The sequence below is a fragment of the Zeus faber genome (genome assembly GCF_960531495.2).
Source record: "Zeus faber genome assembly, chromosome: 1".
Lineage (NCBI taxonomy): Eukaryota > Metazoa > Chordata > Actinopteri > Zeiformes > Zeidae > Zeus > Zeus faber.
Window position 1 is genome coordinate 17804109 of NC_137193.1, and position 22447 is coordinate 17826555.

Here is a 22447-nt window from a genome sequence, read left to right on the forward strand (position 1 = left end):
ACAGTAAAAGTATTATGTGGCATTTGAAGTACTTCTGAAAACGCCTTCGCAGTCCCCACGACACGTGAATAAAACGTTGTGTTTCCCCCCCTCCACCACCAAAGGCTGCTCCTGCTGGGGAGGATTGCTGTGACCGTGTTGGCGACTTTTGCCCTCTGCTGGCTGCCCTTCCTGTCTGACCCCGGCCAGGCCTCGCAGGTCATCAGGAGGATCTTCCCCGTTGCCCGAGGACTCTTTGAGGTATAGCCATTGCTTTTTCCTTTGGACAAAAACCCAGTTTCGGATTCCGAATCTAAAAATAAACGGGCTAGCACTTTGAGACACATGTCCCAGGTCATGATTCTGTTAGGCTGCTTGCTGGTGGAAAAAGGGTAATAATCGGTGTAGCTCTAACGGCAACGTTTAATATTTGTCCAAATTCAAGCTGAAGAAATGTATAACCCACTAATTCACAGATGAAAGCAGAATGTTCAACCATTTCCAGCATCTGTGGAAATAGACATTTAACAGACATTGCCGTACTATAAGCGGCACAGCTCCATCCATTTTTAAGAATGTATAAAAATAAGGTGATCTATTGGATATTTACACACACTCGGTCTTATAGGTCAAAACAGGCTTTGATACTTCTCTTGGCATTCTCTTTGAAATCTTTTTGGAACGTCGGAAGCACACGGCCACTTTTCTCCTTCACACTCTTTTCAGGGGGCGACCACACTTCCGCCCTCCATCATTCCCCCCTCGCTGAACTAGCCTGAAACGGACACCGCGGCGGATGGAATAAAATGCCGTGAGGTCGAGAGATCAGTTTCGCTCGGTTTCATGGTCGCGTTCGGGGGGTTTAGGGAAGGCGGGGAGGATATAGATAAATCCGTCTAATTTATGGCCGCTGTGTTTTCGGCGCGTCACAGCGAGGACCTGATGGATGGTGCCGGCTCTGCACTTCACGAACATGGTGGCTTGTCAGACACAGCTGCTGGCAGCCACGACCGGCCAGCCGCCGCTTTGCAGAGCAAACATATACTTCTACATTAGTTATCATATAAAAATGCAGCCATGCCGAGGCCTGTCCCAGTCAGCTCCTACAAGAAAAGAGGCAGCGATTGATCTGTGACTGGTTAGAGAGAGTGAGAAGAGGATTAGAGTTGCAACACTGTGTCTGTGTGTGTGTGTGTGTGTGTGTGTGTTCGTCTCTGTGTGTGTCTCTCTCTCTCTCTCTCTCTCTCTCTCTCTCTCTCTCTCTCTCCAAAAAACCCAGTGTGTGTGCGCGTGCGTGTGAGATTGACGCCGTGTGTGCGGGACAACTCTGAGCTCCAAGCTCCGCCGCTTGCTTTTCTGAAACCCAGTACTGTGTCCCCTCGTCCCGCTCCCCAAAGGTGGCAACCACCACAAGGCGTCATGGAAGTGAGAAGTAATTGAAAATTCTACCGGGGGGGGAGCCAGCGGCAGCAGTATATGTTCAATGAATTGACGCAAAGACAAGACACACAGGGGTGTGAGAGACACTATACTCCCTAAGGGCCTTGGGGTGGGCTTCATAAACCAATTTGAAAAGTGTCCACGCCAGTGGAGTGAGCGGGACGGGTGGCGGCGGATCGGGAGAGAGAGATGGAGGGAGGGAGAGTTGTAAGTTTACCCACTGGGCAGCATTCTCCCTGTCTAAGGTTGCTGCCTGCTCACAAAAAAACGGCGGCAAATGCTCCTGCCTGTGAAATTCCACGCTGGCTTATAGGTGAAGGAGCTGCAGCCCTCCCTCTCTCCTGCGTTTGCCGATGCGGCAGACGCCCCACCCCCCCCCCCCCGCCTCCATTCATGTGTCGCTCTGAGGCGGCATCCAGGAACATTCCGGTAGCGGTTATTTGGAGGAGGGAAAGTGAGAGAAGCGAGAGGCTCAGACGGCGTAGGGACGGTCTGGTGCTGACTCGGCCGCCCCTTAAGATCCACACAGCTGTGTCCGGAGCAGCTGTGTCTTTTAAGGGGAGATCGAAATTGACTTTTTTTCTGGACAGGATCACGCTCTCTTTAAAAAAAAAAAAAAAGGGCCCGTGTTCTGTTGCGACAGAGTGCGCCAACACAACTGCTCAGGCAATCAAAGCGAAAGTGAATTACAAAACCGGTCCTCGTCTAATCTCCACCGCTGAGGCACAAGTTGTTTTGGGGAGGACTCTGTGGGAGTGGCGACCGGGGATTGTGACTTATCTTCGCTGTTTTTTTACACTCCAATTGCAATCTGTCATCATATTATTGATGCTTTATGAGTTTTGGCACGAGTCAAAACGCATTATAAACTAATAAAAGCACTTGAAAGCATCAGTGGATGGCTTGTAGCGACAACTCCCATCTCCACATTTACACCCCCGAGTTTACAGATTCTCATCACCTTGTCTGTCCTCTTCCCAAGTGGTCCTGTGCGAGTGCTCCGAGGAATCCCTCCATTCCCTGGAAATGATAACAAAGAGCGATGCCACTTATTTGCTTCCTCTAATAAAAGGGATGAGCATTGAATTAAAAACTCCTGGTTTCACATGTTGAACCACAAAATCTTTCATCTGTGTTTTTAACTGCAGTCTTGTGTGTGCGTGTGCGTGTGTGTGTGTGTGTGCGTGTGCGTGTGTGTGTGTGGAAACAGGATAAGGTGGCCAACACATGGTGCAGCTTGAACGTCCTGATAAAGATCAGAAGCATTCTGTCCACAGATTCCCAGCTCTACCTCAGGTAATCTCTTAGTCCCTCCTTATCTCTCTCTGTCGGTCCATCCCTCTTTTTCTCTCCTCTTGCCATCTCCACTCATTTCCACTTATTACTTATTACTCTTTGGGGAAAGACAGCTCTGCCGCGTGACAATAAGATCATCCCCTCTCGTAAGGAGCTTCTGAAGGCAACGTCTGAAGGCTGCTGCTCCGGGCACTCAGAGAGTTACTGGGAATCAACAAAGGGGGTTGAACACCCAGAGAAGAAGTGACCCATTTGGGATTTTTCTGAAGCTGCGAGAGGTCACATCACACTTTGTTGACTGCGATGAATTTCAAACAAATGAACAAGTCTGGTCTTTTTGGCGAGGGGAGAGCAGGATTATGAAATGCTTGGAAATGCTTACACACTGTGTCCTTAGAACAAATCAGCTCTGAAGAGTAATCCATGCCCTTCCGGGACTGCAAAACCCCTGCCTCCCGCATATAACACACACACACACACACACACAGATAGTCTCTTCTAGACATATCTACCAAACGTCTTATCAATCCATAAATCTATCCTGTGGGGAGTTAATCAAACTTATAGGACACAGTAGAAAGTCACGGTGTTTCCCAGTTCCAGGTCCCTGGGGCGCCTTTAGACTGCTAATGATTCTGCATGACATGGTTGCCCTGCCCTTCCCCATATACACATTCACACACACTCTCCTCCCGTACCCCTCACACCCCCAGCGAGTGTCAATTGAAGGGTTACGCTAATGCCTGGTTGGCCCCCAAGCACATGGGGGACAGGGGGTGGGGGGTCCTGGATTTCTGCATTTCCTCCACGGTCGGGGTGTGACATGCCCAAACTGACCTGCGTCTGGAAAAAGAACGAGCAGGTGGAGCAGCTGGGTTCTGCGGTGTGTGTGCAGCTTTAGGATGGGATGGGCCCATCAGCCATGTGCATCCACAGTCAACCTAAAAGGTCATTGGGTGAGAGCCTGAAATTCAAATGGCTGCTTCCTCTAACAGTGTCGTAATTGAATTCAGGAAGACGATGGGGGGGGTCAAATCAACAATATGCGCTGATGAATTAGCAGAACAATAGCTCTAAAGAAATACTTAAGGAATACTTTTACAGGTTTGATTCAGTATCAGATGCCCTTCCCTGAAGTACATGAATGCTCCTGTTTTTTTCCTCTTTCAGTTTCGCCATGACTCTCCTGGCAGTTCTACCGTCCTCCATCAAGCTTCTGACCAAGCCAACGTTCTGGCAGTTCAAACTGGCCCTGGTGAGTGTCTCCAAGATGGGATTATCGATATGAATATTCAGAATAAGAATGTTACGATATGCCAACGGTAACAATATAAGGTATTCATACGTCTGCCCTTGAAACATCTGAATGGAATTCTCCCAAAACGCCTCCACACATATCCATTTGGGGTCCTTTACAACAGTGATTTGCAGCTTTTTTTTCACATGAAAGACCCCAAATTTGATAACCATTAGGCCACAGACCCCATTGAATAGGATTTTTATTCTCTCGGATCCCAATCTGAGAAGATTTTTATTGTTAGATATGATTTAGTCCAAACTTCCGTACCTGTCCATGCTCTAGTTAGGGAGATAACAGATAAGTATGATCCAAACAGTCCTTATTGTACATTTTCTGATGGCGAAGTTGAACTATTTATACTCTTGCTGGGGACCCCCAGAATGGGGACCCCCTGGGGCTTCCCATGGCCCATGTGATAACTGGTTCTTTGTGTTTTGTTGATGATGTCTTCAATATTTTGTTTTTAGTAATTGTTTACTCTTTGTAGAATTTTTATTAATTTTTTTAAACAAAGAAAGTTTGACTATGCATCGCAAATTGTTAACTTTTGATGTTATCTTCAGGTCAATTCCTCTCTGGCCTTTTTCCTCTTCTCCTATCACGTCCACGAGAAGTCCATCCTCCTGCCGGCCCTGTGAGTAGAGGCACCAGTGGTCACTTAGCTCAAATTCAGCTGAAACGGGGATGTCGAAAAAGCACTTTCCCCGCTCCTTTAACCTGCAAATATTCATGAGAATATAGTTAACCCCCACCACCACCACCAACCCCCCCTGGGTCCTACAGACTGTGTACAGCTCTGCCTGCATTTAGATTTTGCCAAACGGACATTCTACTCCCACTGTATTCCAGGAGTTGACGTGAAGGTCTATTTCCGTAGAGAGCCGTTAACTGGGGGGTTATGGCCCTCTGTCACCGTGCTTTGTGCCACGCAGACACAAAGAACGTCCCCGGAGCGGCTATTCGCATTGTTTATGTGTGTGTGTGTGAGGGTGTGTGTGTGTGTGTGTGTGTGTGTGAGCGTGTGAAAGCCAGGCAATTTTTAACCCAAAGACGGACTGAATGCAGAAAATCTACGCAAGCCAGCGAGTGCGGCCTCGCGGTCGCTTTCCATCTCCATTTCCATAACTTGTGCACAGGAGGCTTCAGGTAGAACAAGGAGAAGGCCGGCGCGGGGTTGGGTTTCCAGATCTGAGCTCATCTATTAATCTAGATCTGGCTTCGATTGTGTCTTTATTAAGTATTGAGTTATATCCCACCCACCTCACCCACCTGTCCTCCCGAATCAATCAGTAATGCATGTCCAGGGATTAGGGAGGCACGGCAGGCAGCGGCTCGCCGTGCTGTTTGCGCAGGATCAATTATTGGGCTGTAACAGGATCGGCGAAGAGCAGCGGCTGTAATTATGGGCTCGGGGACTGGTGGAAAGTGCTGCCCCCTCCCCATCTGCCTGTCCCCACAAACAGTGCGGGTACCGCTTGCTTTATAGCGGTGGAGCAGGGAACCAGGTTTTTCCAGGCCGTGCAGCCGTGAGATCCCAAACGAAAGACTGGTAGATTGGTTTCAAAACGCCAGGTTTAAATGCCGTTTGCAAACAGAGCGTATTGGCAGGACTTTTAGACTCGATAAGGTGGTTTCATTTATGGAAACACACAAACTCCCCGAGCCTCCAGTGGGAGTTTTGCAGCAACATCCATGCGTACAGCATTGTCATATCATATCTAAATGCTAACCATCGGAATGCATTGTGTGTGGGTGTCCCATCGGCTCGCTAGCTTAAGGCTTAATACCACGCAGCCCCGATGCCAAGCAGTTTCCATTTCGGCCCTGAACACACATGCCCCCAGCCCCCCCAGCCCTCTGCCTACGAGTAAAATGATCTAGAAATGCTATGTTACTGTGGATAGGTCGGACACTAAGTACACTGAACCTTCCACCTCCGCAGGCCGGTCTGCCTCCTGCTCAACGACCTGCCCTTGATAGCCATCTGGTTCCTGCAGATCTCCACCTTCAGGTAAGAATACCCAAGAACAATCAAAAAAAAAAAAAAAAAAGAGAATACATTGTCATGGTTTCAGGTATTTAACCCTTTTCTCATTTCTTGACCCGATTTAAAGTTAAAAACAAAACCGCAGTGCACTCGGCCTTTGTCTGGGATTAAGGTCCCCGCGCACACACCCTTATTCTCGTTTGGGATCCGTGCAGACGGCTAAAAATGGACGTGCGGCCGGGGTTAAGGTACGGGGTCGCGGAGGGCTGTCCCGCGCCTTGGCCCACACTCTCTCTAACTTTCACCAGCTGTTGGTAAATTCTTCCGGCAGCACTAATTGTTGTGCGCGTGGTTTAGTATAAGGATATCTGTGGATTACACGGCATAGTTGGCGTGCCTGCCGGCTAAGTGTGTGTGTTGTGTGAAGACAGGGGATGGTTTTGTGTCAGTGTCTCCGTACAGTCCAACATAGACGTCGGCATATGCTACATCCGCAACACGGGCAAAAAACAAACAAACTTCTTTGTTGCAAAAATCGGCCGAATGAATGCCCTAGTGAGTAATTCCGAGGAGAGAATGCGGCCCATTCTGTATTAAATAGATGAAGTATGTATTTCTACAATTTCCTAATAGATTTTCTGAATAGGGCCAGTCTTTTCAGACTCGTGGCGAGAATCCCTGGTTTGTTGTGCGAGGTTACGAGGATTTTAATGGGCTGGAGAAATGTGATTTAGTGAGAGTCAACTGTTGTTCTTGTCCACGTTCCTTTGCTAAACAAAGATAATCTTAACACGAATTTGAGATGCAATCCTCCCGAGGCTGCATGTAGTTTGTATGAACCGGCTCCATCGTTCTGTTGAATTTCCATTAAAGCTGATTGAATTAGGTTTTTTTTCTTTGTAAACGTATTTTCTATGTTTTATAAGTCTTATCTTATTCCCGACCGATGATGGAGCCAAACAAATACCAAAAAGTTCACTGTGGCCACTGTCCTCCAAATTCTCAGCGATGTTTTAGGATTTGCTTTGTAGTTAAAGTGCCGAACCATAATGTCATCTGTGTTAGGTTACGTTAGTCCCAGAATTGAAATTCAAAACTGCGAAACATACATTTGAAAACTGGTGTAGCAGTTTCACCGCGCTGCCTTTAACTACTTGCATCTACCCAATCAGTAAAATAAAATTCCGGTAAAGGCGGCCCCCGCCACCTACAACGGAAAGCACATATAGAGGAGCACATGCATAATGAAGATACATTGAATGTTTTTTTCTTTAAAAGTGCCGACGAAATAAAGTATCAAATATACGAGTTTTTATTTTTTTAAACAAAAATCTTAGATTATTGTAGATTACTTGAATATATGGCTCTTTCCACAACACCGATAACTGCCATTGTATGTTTCCTTTAATAGGGATTCCAGCCAAAATGAGCTAAATTGCCAACTCTAAACGTAGCATTGTTCCTCCCCGCAGCATGCTGCCTTTGCTTCTGAAGGACGGCCTGCTGGTGCCCTACGCCGTGACCTCGCTGGCCTTCCTCGTCCTCAGCATATACCTGCTGTCTGCGCTGGAGCGCTCCTCCGCCTCCGAGCTGAAGCTGGAGGGCTACCGCCGCCTCTGCTTCGTGCCGCCCAAACTGGACCTGGCGCGGGTCGTCAGGTGGAAGGTACGTGCAACTCAACCAGATGAAAAAGCAGAGACGGAATCTAAAGCGACACTCGAGAAAATTTCCAGTTAAAACATTCACTTTGAAATGAATGGAGTTGGCCTCGAAAGCCCATATGAAACCATCAACCCAATGTAATATGAGACCCTTTGGATCTTCCGAGTGTCAGTATTACAAATATGAGGAAGAGAGGTGCTATAGAGCAGCTGCTACAGAGAAAACAAAAACGAAGTTGTCCGCTGTAAACCAAAGGTGATGTAACCAAAAGCTCTCAAACACACACCAAGTTTCCAGTGACCGAGGCATAAACGGCACAACTTGGAAGACCCGTCTACGTAGAAACATATATGTCCGTTGTTGCAATGATTAGGATAATTGACAATACCGTTGTCACATTCAAAATCAGTCAATGGAAGAGTACAGAAAACAGTGGAATATAAGTGGAAGAAAATGAACCCAAAATACCCCATCGGAAAAATATGTCAATGTAAGTGTTCAATGTTATTTCAAGGTTTTATTGGCATAATGCACCCAGTGACCTGCAAGAATAAAATAACATTTTGAAAAGTAATAAAAGGTGAGGAGGTAAATAAAATAAAATAAAAAAAGATGCAAGATATTTACAAAAATAAATTACATTAAAAAATATATATATATTTTTTTTAAATATGCAAGATATTTACAAAAATAAATTACGTAAAAAAAATAAAATAAATAAAAATAAAAAGATGCAAGATATTTACAAAGATAAATTATGTAAATAATAAAACAAAATACATAATAATAAATGAATAGCAAAAACAATAAAAATGCTATGTTTTCAAAGATTAATAACGCACACTAAACTTAACCCCCACCACCGCCAGCTTGGTTCAAGTTCCCCCCACCCTTGTCCTCTGTCGCAGGTTGCGTCGTGGCTCCCACTGCAGCGGAGCGCCACTTGACCTACATCGCGTCGGTGCGAGAAGATACACCCAACTGTATAAATAAAGATCATGTGCTGCCATAAGCTTCCCCCCCCCCGGACCGATGCCAAAAGGAATTATTTCTCACTTATTTAGGTTTCCGCGGCGTCTGAAGGTGCGGCACCGGTAGGGTGTCTTTTTATAGAGCGCGTCATTAACACCGCTCTGCCTACATATATTTATTTACACAAGCGGCATAAATAACGAGGCCCGCTCATGCCGATAGGGTTTCACTGCTGGAGGGGGCGGGTGGAGGAGGGCGGTGCTGAATAAGGTGTTCCGTCCTTCCTCTCCACTTAGCCGCTGTCGATCCCAAACAGACGCGTAGATTATGAATCCACACTCTTGTAACCCTAAAATACGATTTTATACACAGCCCGTTTTCTTTTTTTATGTTACAGCGCAAACAATTTCTAAAGTAGGAGCTCCATTTTATTTAAGTCGTGCAGTAATTCATGCGCAACGCCATTTTAGGGAGGTTTTCTTTTTTCTAACAAGGTAAATCGGCAATCCCATATTTTGGTTTCGGTTTTCATCAAATTCAGCGGAAAAGCCAACTGTTTTCGCCAAGCCTAATCACTCTTTGTATCCTTTAATCGGAAGCAGTCATTGGTGAGCGTTAACAAGCCAAAATACCCCAGAGAGGGGCTGGCAGGTAGTCAATCCACATGCACTCCTTGTCGAGCTCCTGCTGCCAAAATGTCAGGACACGAGCGTCATCGTGAAGGCGTATGAGGCCAAGCCATCTTAACTCACATAGTACATAAGTTGGAATAGATCCACAGACACTAGCTTTCACTCACCCCAACAGGGGGTCCCAATATTTTTTCCCTCATAGACTCCTAAATCAAACTTGATTCAGTCTGAGACCCCCCTATTTAAAAGTATGTAGTGCATGAGGCATACAATGCATTTGAACATAAAGTCAAGGGTCTTGTTACAGTTTCTGTGTATTTTATTTTTTACCAAAATTGGATTAGTAGGAACCATATGCCTTAAATCGTCCCAAGGGCTCGATCTCTGGCAACCACATTTTGGGGGTCTGGCACCACAGGTTTTGGGAATCACCACACCAAAGTGAAAGGTGATCAAAAGCGCATTGATTCAATGTATTCGTGGCTCATTCTGCCTGGCGAAGGCGGGTGGGCCGACGTGTTGAGCGTACAATGACTCACTCACTTTATTGCGTCTTTCATAACGGCGCGGCGCTGACCACCGGGTGGAGCGATACGATGCTTTGCAGCTGCACCGTACTGCGCGTGCCGTGCAACACATGGTACAGTGTCATAATTTCCACTTGACACACTGTCCCTCTCCTTGCCACAGTTCTACATCAGCGTCGCGGCCATGGCCTGTTTGAGCGTCGCCTGCGTTGCAGTCGACCCTCCGCCGCGGCTGCCGGATCTGTTCCCTGTGTTGGTGTCTGCCTTCTCCTTCCTGCACTTACCGGGAATGGTGATCTACTTCCACGTGGTCCAGTTCACCGCGCCGCACAGCCGGAAGGGACAGAAAAAGACCAACTGAAGAGACGGGGGTACCATCTCAAGGTGTTTCGAAGGAGTCCGCGAGACTTAACTTGTATGGGAACATCCAGAATAACGTAATTGGAGGGTGGCTGTTTTTAGGAAAGGCAGGAGAGGGTGACGGTGACGGTGAGGGCTGGACACAAGCAAGAGAAGGTTCAGGTTTTCTTCCCCCCCTACACAGGGATCTGCTCAAAATCATGTACAGTACATCAGTGGTTTGCCAAACATTCCATCCATCCATAAACAATACTTTTGAAAATAATGGTATAACCGAGTTGGAGGTCATATTCCACTGTAGAACAATGAAGCATTTCTGGCCTTGCTTTTTCAAATCACTGAACAAACCTTTGGTTTAATTTTTGGCTGAATCGATGAAGAGAAACGACTTAGGTAGAGAACTTTGATACTGAATGCAATGTATAGGATGTTTCTATACTTAATACTGTCAATGCAGCCCTAACACTCAAACCTTTTTTTATACTCATCAATAAAACATTTTGTACAGATTTGAAGTCTTTGTTGTAAGAATTTATTTGGGCAATGCTTTTAAGTATTTTGTACAATAATAAGTCTTGAACCAACTCTATAAACCACCATGACAAAATACTTTCATAACCAATCTCTGGCAGAAACAAAGGCAATTACAAGACAAAATACACGGTTGAAGGTTTTTACTCCATTAATAATTCAACACAGCACCTAAATACTCCTCGGGGTCTGGCACAAAAGGACGGCAGATTTTAAATAAAACCCGCAGCGGGACAGGTGGTCTTAAAAGAAAATAAATGATGGATGTGGCATATCAGAACATGATATCATAAAGTTGAAATATCACAGGAACAAGAAGGTACATGCAATTCCTTTGCCTCTTCCTGCGAGTTAATGACGGGCATTAAAAAAAAACCTATTACAACAATAAATGTTATCGGGTCAGCGTGTGTGTGAGGGAGGGTGATTCAGAGGACAGATTATAGGTGCTGGTCTCTTAATACCACAAACCACTTTTGTTGATGAAACCGTCCGTGCTATTCTGTCAAGTGGAACAAAAGTTGAGAAAACGACCCATCCAGCAGCCAAGACTTCAAACGGTTCCTAGCATTTAGATTTTTCCTGATAACTAAAGGAAAGCCAGAATCCCCATGCGAGTGCTAACTGCGATGAGTAGTGGTTGGGACCACCAGTCCTGTTCTTACTGTTCAGTCACAAGTTTTGATAAGAAACTTCCAGACATTAGTCGTGTTGTGCAGAACCGTCATCGCCACTGTGGTACGGACATAATAGTTGTTCAACAGCGAGGAGGGAGACGCAGGAAAATAAAAAGGAAATGAGGCTTCTGTCATCAGCCCGTCACTGGCTAATCGTCTGGAGGCGCTTGGTCGTCTTCTCTCTGCGGGTCACTGTCAGCTCCGAGTCGGGGAGGGACACTGCAGAGGCCGGGAACACTGAGTGCTAAAGAGCTGTGTGTGTGTGTGTGTGTGTTTATACAGGGCTCTCCCGGTCCCAACTGGACCCACATTGGGAGCAGCGACTGCCAGAGGTGGTGTGCAGGTCTTCCCAATCTGCGGAGGAGCCCGTATGAAAACATTAGTTTTGTTTATGGCCGCGCTTGCGTCGTCCTTCACACGGCCTCTGAGGGTGATAAAGTGAGAGCTACGCGATCTACCTTGGGCCCAAATAGGAAATGTCCCCGTGAACAGCAGCTGTTGCGTAGGTCAGTCTGCTCGGCCGCGGAGAGGTCTCGGCCTTCCCAGGCGATGCCAAATAAAGAGACTACTGTGTGTGCGCATGTTCTCCTGCGTTTTCCTGTGTCCTTTTTAAATGTGCAAAGTTGGCTCAGTGGAAGGGGTTTGCATCATGCGGTATCTGCAGTAATTGGGATGAGGGTTGTCTTCCGGGGAAACATCATTTTCTTAGCACCGCGGCGCGGCGGGTTATCGCAGAATCAACATTTGTCAGCCGCGAGGCAGAGGCTCCGCCGGCGGGACGGGCGGAGAGCCCTCGACGCAAAGTGCTTCCGAGGCCTCGCCGTTTTCCAACACCCGTCACCGCCAGCGATGAACGACAGCCTCCGAGACGTCTCTCTGCCTCGGCACTGACAGCACGGATTCCACATTTGTCTCCTGTATTTTCTCCCCGGGAACGTCAGCTCCGCGAGACAGACGAGCAATTCCATTTAGCTGTCAACAGACAAAACGCCTTGATGGCAAAAAAACAAAAATATATATATATATATAATAATAAAAAAAAAAAAAAAACCTGGGGGGAATATTGGAGAGGAAAACATGATTGTAACCCCACTGGTACCCAGAGATATTATCATAGTCAACGGGATGGATGTCAACGTTTACATTTTAGTTGCGGTTTAGCAACGTGTTAGCACACCTTAGTCTTTTGCGGTTCTTAGCAGTCTTAACATTTAATTGACAAATAAATGATTATTAGGCCTACCTCAGCCCATGATGGACTTTAGGAACTCATAGGAGCTGCCCGTCTTCGCGGCCCCTAGGGAGAACCGAAAGTTTGAATCAGCGTGGAAACACAAGACCCTGGTCAATACGTCTCAACACAAAGACTTCAATGTGCCTCGGGTTTCTGTGACACCCGGTGACCGTCGCCAGGCCGGCAGAAATCATGTCTCAGAGCGACCGCCGCGTGTTCCGCCCCCACCCAGCTTCGATCGAAGACGGCGGGCTTCACTTTGGACCGACGCAGCCTTAATGTACAGCTCCGCCGCTTTGATTGCGGCTGTGTGTTTAATCCCAACGCGTAAAAAGCCGGCAGCTGTCCGTCGGGCCTCCCGCGATTGATGTGCCGTGGAATCCTCTCCGAGGCGTTCCCCGGATCCCGCGTGCTCCCCCGACCGAGGGACCCCATCACTTTTACGACATCTTAGGGAATCTTCTCTTTTAATACAGCCCATTACGGCCCACATACAAATCTTCCCCCGCTGTGGCCGCAGCTACAGCCTGATCAATTTTTATACTGCTGAGCCATACCATATACCCCCCCCCCCCGCCCCACCCTCGGTTTGTCATCTCCAAAATTCATGTTGTGGGGGACTTTCTTATGGAAAAAAATAAGCAATAAAAATACATTACCGAGCCGAAGATGTGCACAAGTCAGTGCTTAGCCGTGACTGAAAAGCGTCGCTGAGAATAAAATTTGCTCCTGTGGTAAGCAGAAATGCTTAAATGTTATTTATTTTTATGCTCCTAAGAAAATATATTATGAAGTGAAACATTGATCTAACACATAACCACGGCTCCGCGTGGGGTTGCTCGGACAGAATTTATGAATCCTTTGTACAACTCCTTTCATTTAATTTTCCAAATCTCTCACCGCACGCGAATAATCAATACCCGCTGCCGGGGGAAACTTGCCTCAGAATTATTATGGCCTTTCTTTTTCAATTCTGTAGTCATCAGCACATACAGGCGCTCTGGGTATTTGTAAGGTCTGGACTGCGTCCCAGAGGATTTATTCCAGGCTGGAGCCTGATTGCTCAACAAAAGTGACTTCTCTGGAATGCTTCACTGAAACTTTTGTTAACCTTTAAGGACGGCAGCAAGTGCTTCTTAACACCGCGCCCTGGCCCCGGCCAAGGAGAGGAGTTTGACAGCGAGACCAGCGTAGGACCATTAGGCCAAGGTAGACCACACATAAAGGAACGGAGGAAGAGTTTGGCAAGAAAACCGAACGAAAGGGGGATCAAATGCACAATGAGGTGAAAGTAAAGACGTCTTTGTGGATTTACTTTGGTGCCCTGGCGGGACGGTGGCGGTGAAGGGGGGGGGGGGGGGGGGATTGGTTTCGGCATCCGACAGTGACAGAAGGTCCTTAACCCAACGAACTGGGTGGCTCACATCAATTTACAGTATTTCAATGAATTACTTAACAGAGGACGATATGAATCCGTGGCGCGGGAAACGCATTGGAAGATTCTGCACCCGACCACGCGGGCGACCCATTGAGCGAGCGATGTTGAAGTGCATGCGCGTTCCAGACAGAGACACACACACACACACACACACACACACACACACACACACACACACACACACACACACACACACACACACACACACACACACACACACACACACACACACACACACACACACACACACACACACACACACACACACAATGGCGGTCCTGGGATGACAAGCTTCTCAACCGTTTACCCCAATGAGCCAACCTCTGGACCCAGCCCACGGCGGCGACACTGTGCCAAGCGGCCTTCCTCCTGCGGTGTGCCGCCTCACCGTCTACAGTGTCGCGTCGCCTGCCCGTTGAACCCGAACCTGATGATTTTTTTTTTTTTCTCGATGTGAGCTGACGGGGGCACGTGACTCTCCATCCTAAGAGTGGAAGAATCCCGCACCGGGAGGCGTGGCAGTGTGTTTAACTCAAGGCCGTGACGCGTCGTCCTCGGTCACATGGAAACCGCTGCCCTGCCCACTTTGACAAAAGGTGCTTTTTGGAGTTCCATCGGTGCATAAGAGCAAGCGGTCAGGGGTCAGAAAACCATACCCTGGAATGCTTAGAAAGTAAGTATAGTGAGCTAGGTACGCAATTGCTAAACAGTGAATTAATATGATCTATGAATCGATGAAGTGTGTCGTTTGGGAAAGCCTCTGTCATCGTGGTGGAATTGGGTCAGATCAATACGGCCGTTATCGATTGGCCAAAGTTTTTTTTTCTTCAATCTTATAAAAAGAAAACGTGTCAACGTGTCGGCTGGCGAACTGCAACTCTGCCAGTTCACTTTGAAACCTTGAGATAGAGAGAGAAAATCTCATCCTGCCCCCACCCCCCTTTTATTTTTAATACTTTGAGCAATCCCATGATTTCAAACGTATTGTTTGTCAGTTAAAATTAGTTCCAGAACTGAACTGCCTCTGCGGCCCCGGATACCGTGAACCGCAGAGGCTGGAATTGTCTTCATATTTATTAGAATTAGCTGTATCAACTCTATATCTTTACAGACCACAACTCTGTGGCTGCGGGAAACAATAACTGGAAAACAACTGTGACTGTGCGACGTCAGATGTCACTGTTGAAATTCCACGTCCATGCCACGTCACCCGGCGGAATGGCGTGGAAGTGTTCCTCACAAAGCGCAAATAAGGAAGTAGGCCTGAGTGCGATAGTGGCGGATCCCAAAAAAAAAAAAAAAAAAAAAAAGGAGAACTCCATCACAGCAGGACCACGCTTCGTGATAACATCATCTGTCTGGCTTTTGCCCTCCCCTCCGACTGTAGGCCCGGGCTCTTCCGTAGCTTGGAGTAACAGCTCCTTCATTTAAAATGCTCGTCACGGGGCACAAAGGCGGCCGATTCACTCCCGAGTTATCTGCCTTGACGTTGTGAGCGCTGTTGTTGTAAGGAGGTTTACACACCACTGATAAATTTCACGGCCATACCATGTGATATAAAATGTGACATTCCTGCGGTGCCGATCGACAATGCGACACGTATGTCGGCCAGTCTCACTGGAACTAATTTAAACAATTTTTAACAACCTTATCGAAAAACAAGCCCCGCGCCGGACAATGCCGCCCATTCAGCTCCCACAAGTCGCCATTATGAGATTGGATCACAAGAATTGCTTCGCTGGAGGCATTATGTGTGCCTAAAATAATCAAATTAATTCTATCCCTGGGAAATCTGCTCATTGAGCTGTTTTTGTTACCATGAAAAAAGAAAGTAAGAAATGTTTTTCTCCTAAGTTCATGGAGCCTGGGATTTTGCGAGCCACTTAGACAAGCAGCCATTGAAGCGCTTGTCGCTGTAGTGGCCGGGGAGAAAGGTGGCGTGGGGCGGGCAAACTGGAATTAGGTGGCGGGTGGAAGTGAATGGAAAGCAGTCAGGCCTTATGACCGTATTCTCTTTAGGCTCAGCCTGAAATCGATAAACACTAACAAATGAGTGGAACGACAAAAAAAACCCCAAAACATTTCACGATAGGTTTGTTTCCTTTTAAGATGCCAGGGCGAGGTCACTGTCACGACGGTTTGGAAAGTAAACAAACAGTGGAAAGTCAACAAGTTATTAGTGATCCCGTGGGCATATAGTCAACATCAACTAGAGCCAATTCAATTAAATATTATGGCACTTTATGAAAGCCCTTTCAGATAATAATGATCCATGTCAGCATTTACGGCTATTATAATTTCTCCAATAAAAAGAAAACTTCCAATCCACAAAATATTAAAGTCCAGGGTGTTCATGTGTGTTCCTCTCAAAAGTCCACTCACCTTTGTGTCTCTGGTGAGAATCGTTTTGCCTCAAACAGGAATCTGCTCTAGACACTGAAAGAAAAAAATAAACTCATGCAACTGTAGTGCAAAACTTGCCAAAACATTAATTATGCACAAAGTATTTATATCTTTTTTTTTTTTTTATAACAAAACCAGGGGGAATATCACAGGTTTTCAATGACCACGTTTATTTCCAAAGGACTTTTCAAGCAGTCCTGCGCAAAAGGGGCTATTTTCAAGGGTTTTCCAGTACTTCCATTTCCGAGGACGAAATTCTGGCACTTCAAGCACCTCAAGGACCTGGTAGGAACCCAACCAAAATGCTGTTTACTGTGTGGACACGGGTCCGTTTACTGGGCTGAATTTCTATGAGACTCCGACGCCCTTTCACTCACTCAGCTCCCTGTTCCTCCTCAGCTCAGTCTGCAGATCGGCGGAACCTCGGCAGAGGAAACTTTCCAACTCAGCGCTGCCCTCTGCTGCCTGGTCAAACCACAGGATGAGAAGGAGTGAGGGCCGGAAAATGGAAAACAACGTCATCGGTGGTGGCTTGGGAATGAAGCGTATTTCAAACAGCAAGTAAGACCGAAGAGACAAAACTGACATCAATAGCTCTGTGGTAAAAATACACACAGAGCCATTCCACGTGTGGAGATTTGGGGTCCGGTGAAGTCATAACACCATCTGTTAGCCTGGAAGACTTCACACCGCCCCGCCCCCCCTCTGCAAGGATGGAGACCAAAAGAAAAAGGAAGTTACGCACCACTATTTTCTCCAGCTTCTGTCGGGCCTTAACGAATGCCCCGGACGATTTCTCCACGGCGGATCTCAGGGAACTCAATCTGGGCAGATTGGTGAAGTTGGGGTTTTGAATGTAGTATTTCCACACAGGTTCACTCAGATTAGACTAAGGATAGTCAATTGTAATTGCCAATTACCACTTTCATTAGCAATTTTTGATTGCCAATTTCAGTACCAGAACAAAAAAGATCAACTTTTTTTTTTTGTCTTTTTCATGGGGCTGATTAAGTATTAGGGAAAGTGCTGTGGAATTGACATTCAGATGTTCATGGTTGTAGTATAAACTCTGGTTCACGTGAACTACCGAGGACAAGAATTGTAAAATTTTAAACAAATGCTTGTCTTGATGGATGTGGCCAGACAGCAAATGTCTGCCTTGGCTAAAGGAAATGGTTCTCGTGTTAAAGTGCTCTTACACAACTATTTTTAGTGCTATGTAAATCACTGGTAATTTAGCCAGTTATGAATCTTCCTCATTCGATGTCTCCTGCCGTTAAATACTGATATGTCATTGTGACCATCAGGAAAGTGCGGCCATTGAAATATATCAACTGAGAAAGAAAAAAAAAAGAGAAAAGAAAATCAAGCTCTCAGTGGCTCTTGATGGCCCTTGAATGAATGAATGAATGAATAAATTGTGGACGTACTCACTTTTCACTCTCTGTTTGTTGGATTTTCCGTTTTCCAGGGCTCGCTTCACCTGCGCTTGCTGCGTGGGAGCACAAACACTCTATGAGGAAATCTCCAAAACATCAGAGACACTGTGCTCGAAACATTATAGCTATACGGGGATAACGCTGCATTTGCAATAGATTGCCAAGCAAGGGTGAAATTCATATTTTATTCATTCTGACTTGTTTTTCTGGGCATTAAAGTTGAAATCAATGTTTCTTTTGGAATAGGACCGTATTGATGCTTCCAGAGGTCATTTCCATCCGTTTTCTATCCAACTTTGATAACTCTTTTTTTTTTTTTGGTTTGGGATATATAATATGGATAATAGATCTCCTAGGTCTGAATTTCAGCAGAATGCTGTACAGACTTCACTTCAAGATATAATGCGGCTCCTTCTTCTTCTGAAACAATAATAGGGTTTTTCCCCCTCATCAGCCCTGGAGATTCCCATATTTAACTCGGTCTCGTTCCAACCATTTGGCCCCATGTTAATTAGTCTCGCTAATGTCACCGTGGGTTCAATGAATTTTGGAACGGTTTCATGTTGAAATGATGTAGCCGCGGGCAGCACCTCCCACTGGAGTCCCACACTTCACAACACAGTGCTCAACCCTGCAAATGCCATTTTGGTGAAAATCATTCCATCATATGTAGCTCTTATTTAGCTGTGGCAAATTTTACAGGGTAAAAATAAATCTGATTTTTTTTTTTTTGGTGAATTTTGTGTTAAATTTATCTTGGAGAAGGGCTCGTGCTGAAATACTGCAACTACTACAATAAGCGTTTCTTTTATTTCTAGACAGTGTTCTGTTTGTTTCTGTTGTATGATCTGATGACAAACAAAAGACAATTTCATATTAATTAAAAGTTATATGAATTAAAACCACGTGAGTGGAATAATTGCCAAACTTAATTATCATGAAGGATAAGGGCTACATTGTAACCTCCTCTATTGCACTAACCCTACTTATAGTTTACACATTCTGTGAGTCACAGCATGAAGAAATTGGATTCCCCAAACCCTTAGAAGGCCTGTCGATAATATAAACTTTGTATAGCACTGGCATTTCTCTTAGTCATATGACAAATAGCCATTGTTTTATTTAGGGTTTACAAAATGAAATTCAATGACTTTCAAGTACTTTTTAAAAGCAGTATTTTTTTTATTTTGAAGGACTTAACATAAAACAAATAACACATTTTCAACTTCACTAATTAAAATATAATTTATCTTAGTCTCATGGTCTATTTATTTTTAACACACACACAAACACACACACAAACACTAAGTCCCCCTTGTGCCGTCAAAACAGCTCTGACCTGTCGAGGCATGGACACCACAAGACCTCTGAAGGTGTCCTGTGGTATCTGGCACCAAGACGTTAACAGCAGATGCTTCCCACAAATGCTCGATCAGAGCATTTGTATGGCCATCCACATAATTAAGAAGAAAACGTGATTCATCAGATCACGCAGCTTCTTCCATTGTTCCATGGTCCAGTGTCGACACTCACGTGCCCATTGTAGGCGCTTTCGGCGGTGGACAGGGGTCAGCATGGGCATCCTGACCGGTCTGCGGTTACGCAGCCCCATACACAGCAAGCTGCGATGCACTGTGTGTTCTGACACCTTTCTATCATAGCCAGCATTTGGTAGGTACTAACCACTGCATGCCGGGAACACCCCACAAGAACTGCCGTTTTGGAGATGCTCTGACCCAGTCGTCCAGCCATCACAATTTGTCTCCTGTCAAAGCTGCTCAGATCCTTACGCTTGCCCATTTTTCCTGCTTCCCACACATCAACTTTAAGAACTGACTGTTCACTTGCTGCCTAATATATCCCACCCCTTGACAGGTGCCATTGGAACCAGATGATCAATGTTATTCACTTCACATGTCAGTTGTTGTAATGTTGTGGCTGATCGGTGTACAAGTACCCCTCACTTAACGACCAACCCGTTCAACGACCGTTAAGACTTACGACCAGCTCTCCGACCAGTCTGTATTGTACGCTGGGGACAATACCGCGGCGTGCGCGGTGCCTCAGCGTCAAGTATCTCATTGCGCATCATGCTTTATATACTATATACATTATATATACACATCTCATCACCGTTCTCAGTCTCAGTCTTGTACCTGCAGTCTGTCAGTATTCACTACACTAGCGTTCGCAATGGCCATGCCCCCTTACCGTGAAATAACACAGGTCCTCACTTATCGACCAATTCGCTTAACGACCTGGTGGAAGGAACGGATCTCGGTCGCTAAGTGAGGAGTACCTGTATATAATTAATCAATCTCATTGTAATCTACTTTTATTTATTTCCAACCATACAGGATTAAATGTACATGTCGGGAAAGTGATTCTGGAAAAGTTTTATTATGTTGCGATTTGAATAACAAAACCAGGGGGAACTTCACAGGTTTTTTCAGGGACTTTCAAGCACTTGAGCACAATAGGGGCTATTTTCAGAGTATTTGGCCTTTTATTCAGCCACGCATAATATAAACCTTTGCTAAATGTAGCCTACATCTTTAGAGGTCTGAAATGAAAGCTGAAACCTGCTTGAAGACGTGCAGTGCCTGTCAGGGGAGAGTAGATTGCATCCCTTGCTTGTTTTTTGGAAGTCCTGCTCTATATGGGACAGAGAAATGAATAATATAACATGAAATGCATTATGACCAGTACTTACGTATGTATTTGTCAAATCAAGGGTCACTTTATAAATGGTAATTGAGTCATTCCATGAAAGGAGTGTCATTTCTGTCCACAACATTTAATGAAGTTTATGTTTGATAGGGTCTGTCAAGCATAACCTATTCACCCCATCACTGACACAGATAAAGAAAACTGTTTTTAAATAAATTTTTTGTGATATTTATGAAAAAGAAAATTGTTATTTACTGCTAATTATTGTCTAATGAATTTAACCCTGGGTATATCCTGTGGCCATTTTAGGATGAAATGTTCCACCCCGTCACACCTCCCCTGATAAGTAATGCATGTGTAATGGATGATAAAAATAAGGCTTTTGTGCCTGAGGTGGGAAAACATGTTTTCTGGGACATTTTGGTAAGAAGAATATTAACAAAAAAAAAAAAGATTTGTTATTAAAACAAATCTTAAAATAGAAAGGCCAAATGGTGCTGATCTCATGGAATGACTCAGTTGTGCTTAAGAAATGGAGGTGAACTTATTTACTTACACTCTGTGAGTTGTCCATGCAAAGTGTTTTTTTGGAACTATTAAAAAAAAATAAAACAGATTTGAGAGTCAAGTCCCAATGAAGGCCTCCAATATAATTATAGAAGAACTTGCTATCTATACAGTCAAATCTTTGAAGCATGGATAATAATAACTAATAGCATGCAAGTGGAAACAATGGTTTGGTGAAAAAATTAAAACAGAGTTTAGAGAGTTTAGAAGATATGTTGACCAGTTTAATTTCAACCACTTTGCTCAATTTAGTCTTAAACTCTGTAAATTGTAAGTTACTTGGAGCTATGAATTCATTGAATCATTATCATATATGTATATTATATAAGTCTAAAGTAAGAAAGGGTCTCTTTATTATGTACTATAATTATTTTTGTGTTCTGTTTTTTACATAATCCAAAAAAAAAACCCAGACAAAATCAGAGAGTAGAATTCATGAAAACAGGATTGACCATTTTTTTTTCTGTGCATTTACTAGATTTTGATCTCGTTTCATATAACATAGTGTCAAGACAAAGATGGGGCGGTTTAAATGTTCCAACATATCAGAAACATGTATTACTTGAATCAACAGACCGAAATACAGCAGCATTTCAGGATAAATGGAATGTAACTGTTTATAACAATGTCACAGTTAAGAAAGATTATGGCGGTCTTAAAGCTTAGTGTGGTACATTTTGGGATGTGACTGCACTCTGCAGGACCAAGCAGTCCCTGTGTATAGGGGACGGGGTGCGGAGGGCCTCGGTTCCACGGCAGCTTCTGGACAATCCTACTTCTGTTTGATTTATGGACTCCAGAAAAGGTCACCATCAGCCAACGGTTATCACCCGGCGAGGGGGGAAAAAAAAAGAAAAAAAGATAATCTCAGTGTAACTGAGAGCTGAACTAAATCCCTTTGCTTTGATATTTGGTCCCAGTGTCAATTCTTCCATTTATCATTGCGAGGGATTTTTTTTTTTTTTTTGCTAAAAGCAAAACGGTTAAGGAAATTCACGAGCTTCACAAAACGGCCCCGAAAAAGACCTTTATCTCTTGATTTCCACCAAGAAATGGGTTTCTAGTGATCTAACCGCTGTGGTTATGCTGCCAACCTGATTCAACAGTTATTATTATTATCATTTAGCCGTTTCTAGTGGTTTGGATTTAACCCTTGAATGTGGTTCCAATGCGAGTCGACAGTGGTTGGTGTAACCTGGTGAAAATAAATCTCGGTTTATAAAAGTAAACACTGGGAAGCTATAGACCGGTGTGTGTGTGTGTGTGTGTGTGTGTGTGCAATATATGTACAAAATATATACACAGCTGTTATTCTACAATGCAAGATATATTA

At 45.0% G+C, this 22447-nt stretch overlaps 1 protein-coding gene across 1 annotated transcript in view; it reads left to right on the top strand.

The window, feature by feature from the left end:
* The window catches only part of alg6 (ALG6 alpha-1,3-glucosyltransferase), a gene marked incomplete at its 5' end in the record, with an annotated part of 35671 nt that extends 25006 nt beyond the window's left edge, over positions 1-10665 (top strand). The window contains 7 exons of the mRNA XM_080011367.1: positions 105-240; positions 2630-2715; positions 3886-3970; positions 4579-4649; positions 5958-6026; positions 7475-7667; positions 9959-10665. Coding sequence (XP_079867493.1) covers positions 105-240; positions 2630-2715; positions 3886-3970; positions 4579-4649; positions 5958-6026; positions 7475-7667; positions 9959-10156 — 838 coding nt within the window. The 3' untranslated portion in view covers positions 10157-10665. The remainder of the gene's footprint in view (positions 1-104; positions 241-2629; positions 2716-3885; positions 3971-4578; positions 4650-5957; positions 6027-7474; positions 7668-9958) is intronic.
* Between the last annotated feature and the right edge of the window lie 11782 nt (positions 10666-22447).